Source organism: Eurypyga helias, unplaced genomic scaffold (genome assembly GCF_000690775.1).
Source record: "Eurypyga helias isolate BGI_N326 unplaced genomic scaffold, ASM69077v1 scaffold8734, whole genome shotgun sequence".
NCBI classification, from domain to species: domain Eukaryota; kingdom Metazoa; phylum Chordata; class Aves; order Eurypygiformes; family Eurypygidae; genus Eurypyga; species Eurypyga helias.
Genome location: NW_010244291.1, coordinates 1 through 7,018, shown reverse-complemented (window position 1 = coordinate 7,018; position 7,018 = coordinate 1). Strand labels below are relative to the sequence as shown.

At 45.8% G+C, this 7,018-nt stretch overlaps 1 protein-coding gene across 1 annotated transcript; it reads right to left on the bottom strand.

The window, feature by feature from the left end:
* Positions 1 to 349: 349 nt before the first annotated feature.
* Positions 350 to 6,954, bottom strand: CPOX (coproporphyrinogen oxidase; the record flags this gene model as incomplete). Its single annotated transcript, XM_010149694.1, has 4 exons — positions 350 to 887; positions 2,747 to 2,851; positions 4,559 to 4,777; positions 6,813 to 6,954. Coding segments are annotated over 4 exons (554 nt in total), but the record flags the coding sequence as incomplete, so codon positions are not given.
* Positions 6,955 to 7,018: the final 64 nt, after the last annotated feature.

Genomic DNA, 7,018 nt, shown 5'->3' with positions numbered 1-7,018 from the left:
GGAGCAGTGTGAAGTGCTATTTGGAGGGCCTCAGGCAACACCCGACAGCTTCCCCCTCTGTTCCCAACCTCCCTGGCAAAGGAGCCATGGTAGGCAGAGCAGCTATGGTGTCTTGATCACAGCTGAGATGCACAGCCCGGAGAGTTTCTCCCGAAAATGGACAGCCAGCCCTCCACTCTCCACAGGCGAGGTGCGGCCCCAAACCAGAATCTCCCAGTTACCCATCAGTCAAGTCACGCCACTGGAACGCACCTAAACACACTCCTCCCCCGCCCCCCCCAAGTCAATGAGCATCAAAATACACGTGGTTAAGTACCACCTTTTTCACAACTTCTTGAAAGCAGAGTTTAAGATTTAAAATCATACCAAATATTCCCTTTATTCTTTAAAAAATATTTTTAAGACATCCCAACATTTTCTAAGAGTAAGCAGCACAACTTAGGCACAGATAACGCTTTCATTCCACTGGGAGAACACATCACAGTAGTTTACCATTTTGCAGTCAAACGACTCAGCTGAGGAGGTTCTTAAGCATGCACAGTAGTCCTGTGAGGGTATCACCAGTCCACAAGGCAACATCAACAGGGGGTGATAACATTAGCTGATCGATCTTAAAGAATGAGTTCACCTACTTGCAAGTTACAACAAGTCTACAGCATTATTAAGGCACCAGGTAAGAGTATAAATAGCTATACTTTTAAAACGCCACGCAACAGCAGTTCGAAGGAGCCGGTTTGCGGGCCTTCCAGTTCTTTCATAATGGCTCAGTGTAAGCAATCAATCTTGTTCGTGACCCGTGTCAGTGCACCCAGTCTTTGGGATTGCGCAGCACCTCTAGGATTTCTGCTTCTTTGGAGCTCTCCGGAGGGTTGTGCATGTACTCCCACCTGCAGGGAGAGGGGAGACTCACTCAGGCTGCCCAGACCTCTCCTGCACCAGGCTGTGGTTGGACCCGAGCTGCCTTTTCAGAGGACGCAAAGCTACACACACAGTGGACACTCCCGGATCAGGTGACAGAGGTGGCTACAAATCATTAAGTGCAGTAAAAACAAATAATAACACTGGAAGAGACATAAGAAATGTTAGCTTGATCTTTTTCCCATCTTCTGGAAAGGCTGGAAGAGCAAAGAAAAAAGAGAGAGCAATGCCCCCCTACCCCACAAACCATGCAGGTTTATTTGCAAATATCTTTAAGCGGTCTCCTAGGAAACACTAGTATCCCCGGTGAGGATGCGAGACCTAAGGGAAATTCCCAGCTTCAAATTTTACCATTTGATCCTGACGCAATACCTTCAGCTGCCCAGGACAAGTTTTTCCAAAAGCTGGACTGGAAGCACTACAAGTCCTTGTGGAGTCTTGGTTTTAAAAATGACAAGAAATCACTTTTTATTGAAAAGGCAATTAAGAGGCACAACAGAGGAAGAAAAGTGTCAGCAGTCACAAAAGGATGGGTACAACCTTTTTCCATGTTTTTCCCTCCCAGAAAGGACCCATTCATGCTGTGAAGCAAGCTATTTACATTGACGAAAACAAGGAAAACCAGATGAAATCAGAAGGTAGGACTGTGCCACACTACCAGCAGGATGAAGCTGTATGGTGAGACCAGGACTGCCTTCATGGTTAAGGGGCAGCAGGCAAAGGACAGTTATCCCAGCAGAGGGAGGTCACTAATGGAGTCTTAGGAAACTCATGATGGGGCCTGTGCTACTCAGCATGTCTGAAAGCAACCTAAACAGGGGCATAAACAGTAAATGACAGTTTGCTGATACTACGAGATTAAGCAAGATAGGTTAAAACCTAAAAAGGCAGTTGAAGAGAGTTAGTATCAAGCCAAGCAACCGAGCAATAAAATAGTAGGTGAAATGCACTGTTGATCAATCTGAAGGGATGCACACAGAAAAATGTTACATACACGTCGAGAGACTGAGTTAACTTTTATTGCCCAGAAAAGATCTTAGCATCGTAACAGTTCTACCAAAAAGCCAGCTCAGTGCTTAGCAGCAGTCAAAACCAGCAAAGAGCTTATTAGGATTACAAAAGGAATAATGAACTAAAACATCACTGTGCCACCCTCTGAGTCAGCGGCACACCTGCATCTTGGATACACACACATAACTCACGCTGCCCGTTCCTTATCCCCGGTTCAGAAAGGGCACAGAAAACTTAAGCCCAGAGAAAAAGAGCAAATGTGGTCAAAGATACGGAACTGTACAAAGACTAAGGAGAGGGGGATTTGTCAGCCTGGAAAACAGACAGTGAAAAAAACAGAAGGCTGTAAAATAAGAACTGTTACGGAGAAAATGAACAGGAGGAAAATCTGGCTACTCATGTAAAAGCCAAATGATGTCGTTAGGTGCAAGTAGAAAACAAAGAGGCACTTTTTCATACAACACACAGCTAAACTGTGGAACTCTGCTACAGGCTTGTCAGAACTGACAGAAGCTCACATGGTTGCAAAGAGCTACTAAACAGAAACCCATGCAGTGAGGAGGGGAAATCTATCAGAGGTACTAAGCACAAATAATACCCCTTTTTTGTCAGAAAATATCCAGGCCACACATTACTGGCAACTGGGCAAGCGTAGCAGACTCGAGAAGCCTCTCTATGTATCTGGCCAGTTCTTGCATCAGGCACCAACTAACCACTGTTAACAGACTGGACACCAGGACAGACCTTTGATCTAATCCTGTGAAGTATTTTAGTAAGAGCAGTGCCTACCTGCAAGTCCATGTAACGATGCCCTTACCTTGCAGTCAGTGGCAGAGACATCAGAATGCTTTCGATTCTCGATCCCGGTGTCAGGAGGCCAAACTTCGTACCTCTGTCATAAACCAAGTTGAACTCTACGTACCTATGGGGAGTGAAGAGATGCAACAAAAACCCCCAAGTTTATTATCAGAAATTGCTTGTGTCTTCTTCAGCTAGCAGACACCAAACAAAACCAGCTTGTCCTGCTTTGTTAGGTGTCCGAATGAACTCTGTCCAGCACCCTCTGCGTAGGAATGCAAGTGCAACCTCTCTGCTCCACAAAGCACAGGAAGCCATGACCTTAGCTAACAGACAGGGCAGACAGACTGGTTCAAGGAGAGCACTCTGCACAGGGCTATACTTATCCTAGTACTTATCCTTACTTATCTCAACCCTGCTGGCAAGCTCAACACCAAGTGTAGCTTGGTTACGCTAGTATTCTTTTGTGTGGTGGTGACAGGTATTAAAAGGAGCCTTAAAGGAACTGGAAATGTCCACAGAAAAAACTCTACTGTGCAGTCCTCCATGCTCAAGGACACATAAGCAGCAAGGTCAGAAGAAGATTTTTTTGTTTCTTGGGGAGATACGGAAAGCAGAAGTCAGACAGCTTCGGAGCGCCGTCTGGGACTTTTAAGTGCCGGAATAGACGTTTATTCTGCCCCCAGCATAGGAACAGAGCAGTGACAATTCAGCAGGGGTTATCCTAATAACCAGTACTGAGGTATTAGTATGTAACAGAGTTACAGGAAGGGAAGATCTCTCATCCATTTGCAGAAACCGAGAGCTTTGCCTAGCCCAATAACCTACACACAGATCCAGGGAAATAGGCAGGCCTCACGAGCTGGTCCTGGCTGCAGCTTGAAGAAGCTATTCCCCCTTATAACCCTAGCAGATTTGCTAAATCCCGTCCACAGACTGCATCCTGAAAGCCCAATGCTCCCAGGAACCAAATTCAGCATATACGCTTACTTGAGTAACTGCTGCAGGCCAGTGATCTAAACCTGAAGACTCCATAGTTCTGCACAAAGCACATGTAGTCTCATTTCCCTGTATGCTTGCGCAATCACAGGGCATCGAGAAAGGACACAACTGTATCTACCAATAAACTTAGGCTTTTGCAGCATTAACAGTTGTTCACGTGAATAAGCATCCTCCAAAGTCTTCTAAATTACAGTGACTCTAGACCATGCCAGAAAACCAGAGCCCCTCTGCATCTGTTCCTTTACAAAGACTTTGCTGTGTCCTCGTTTCAGTGCCAAGATCAGCTGGAATCAGTACGTATGTAAGAAAGTACCCTTGGGTACAGTTATTCCATGACTTTCTGGCTTCACTACTGAATACGAAGCGTGACTCGTTCACCCTTACACTCCTCATGCCACGGGGCAGTCCTATTACCCGTATCACTGGGCTGCAAGAGAGGACAGGATTCAGGACACCAAGCACACACGCAGCCCTCTGCCTGTTACAAAGCAGCAGCTGCTCTTGGGTTTTGAAGGAGCTGGAAAGAAACTGTGGCGTTTTGTATGGCGTGCTTGTGCTGCAGCATGGGAGAGTGGAGGCTGTGGATGAGGGTGTGCTAGTACCTTCTTTCCACCCACCCCATCAATCTACCAATTTCAAACACGGTTCTGTACACAATACTGAGAGTCCCTGGCAAGCTTTGGAGCACTTACACAAACATAGCCCACACCACAACAGGACATAAAATGCTCATCAGGACGTAAACCCTACAACCATAAAGAACCAGTTCATTTTCCTCTCGCCAGCATCATCCACCTCCTGTGTATTCTTTTGCTCCTTCAGTACTCACCGTCCCCTCCGAAGCTGCTGCCACAGCTTTTCTTCTGGTGTGAAGGAGTCATGGCAGTGCCTTTTCACAATGGGAATGTAACAAGGCACAACAGATTTGGCACAACTCTTCACAAACTGGAATACTTCCTCCTTGGAGGGAGAGTCCACGTCGTCAAAGAATATGCCTCCAATCCCTCTTCGCTCGCCACGGTGCTTGATATAGAAATAGTCATCACACCTAAAAGAGGTAGGGGGTGGTTATTATTATATATAGACCCCATGTTATTTGTACAGCTTTCAGATGGACTCAAAATAAGCTCAGTAAAGAATCCCTTTATTCTTTTTGCCGTTCTAGTGAAAGGTTTTTCTGCACAGCTTTCAGATGGACTCAAAATAATCTCAGTAAAGAATCCCTTTATTTTTTTTGCCGTTCTACTAATGAAAGGTTTTTCTGAATCAAAACCAAAAGAATCTAAAAACCCAAGACCAGATAAGAAAGCCACTGTCACCTATGGAAAAATCCAAAGTGAGACAGCCTTCCTTGAAAAAAAGCTTTTTAATAGTTAAACCTGGAAGAGAGTGCCATTCTAGCAGTGGCTGTTCACAGCCCACGTTCAAGTTTATGAAGCAGTAAGTGCAGCTTATCCTAGCGCAGGGAGGCAATTAATCTCTTCTGTATTTACTGGGAGCGTGAAGGTGTGCAATTACTATAAATTAGCTGATTCATTGTATCCACACCCTGTCTTACTTCCAGTTGTTTGCTTGGGCAGCCATGCCTTGCAAGACTTCCCATGTGGGAAAAATGGAAGGGAAGTAGGAAGCTGAAACCATCAGCAGCCTTCCTTTGGCACTAGTTTTCCATGCATGTGTCCATCCATTGCTGTTCTCAAGCCATACAGATAGCGTGGCCATAGCAGGAGACGTGGGGATGTAACAGATAACCTAAGCTATTTTTTTACTCACTGGGATGATCAACTCTTTTTTTTTTGGGAGAGCATCAGGAGGAGTTAGGAAAAAAAAGCGGAATCAAAAATGCAAAAGGGAACAAGCCTGACAAAACCTTAAAGCCAGATCAGGAAAACAGCGTTAAACATAACAAGAGCTTTTATGTTTGAGAAGAGCGGGAAGAGGGGCAATGCTAATTAGTCAGGCTCAGAGGAGATTCACACTGTTTGGGCAGGGGGAACCCCTTGCCCACTATACACAGCTGCAGCTTACAGCACACACTCATGCTGGGACTGAGAACACTGCCTTTGCCCCTGGGACACAGTTAGCTGCCCTCAGGCTAACAGGCATCCTTCCCTCCGACGCCCTGTAGCTGGCACTGCCAGCCTGCTTACTCTGCCCACAACCTGACCATTAAGGCCCACAGGCTGAAGCACCACGCAAAAACTCCCAGAGAACAAGATGACTGTAGTCTTAAGGTTGTGTAAGATGTGCTTGTGGTTCACACCCGAGTTACAACACCCACTTTATCTCCTGTCCTCAGACAAGACCTGGTAGCTTACAAAAGGGTAACCCCTCCCTCCTGGATACCACAGCTTGTAGCAGATAGGATTATCGGACACAGAGCAGCAAGCCCCCACCGACCAGTGAAGGATCCCATCACCTCTATCTCTTGGCTCAAGAAGAACATTTCAAAGTTCACATCTTTAGAGAATATGTCGTTGAACCCTCAGTGAATGTGTCACTGGAAAAACAGTACAGGTCCATCAAAATAACGAAGCTTCTACACTAAGGACAACCTCCTTTACCTACCTGGCAAAAATAAAGGCGGGGAAAAAAAAAGTAATGAAGGTCAGACTGAAGGCAGAAAAAATTTGAGTCAGATTTCCAGAACTGCAGCGCTGGCCCAAGAGCTCACACTAGTCATCCACATTTACCCTGAGTTCACTGCAAGGAAAATTAGCAAGTCCATGGGGCTAAAGTCTTGGCCTAGTTTAATACCCGAGGCTAAAAGGAGTTTTTGGGTTGCCTAGTGAGGTCTGTGGCCTACAAAATCTTATAGAGTCAGCTTGGTTTTTATTCAGGCTATGGAGTTATGATCCTAGTTGTCAGCTCTCTGATTTGAAAAACTCAGGCATCTGTAACTAAGAGGTTGCTTTAGACTACATTTTGCCCCAGTACCCATCTACTGATTTTCATTAGGGCCTCCTGATGTTTTTCAAAAGGCAGAGCAGAACCTACAGTTCCTAGAACAGACTTAACTGGCGACATGCAGTGCCACCTTCTGCTCCCACAGAAGGAACCCAAGCACATCTCTCCCCACATACCATTTCTTGTACTTGGGATACAGCTTCAGATCATGCTTGTCACAGGCTTCTTTCAGCGTCTTGTGAAAATGAACGGCATCCTCTTCATCCAGGTAGGTTGGAGTGAGGTCAGTCCCACCACCAAACCACCACTGTTTAGTTCCTGTAGGAAAGAGGCAAGCGGCAACGGTTTTCTTACAAACTTCCAAACAGGGCTATGTTGCTAG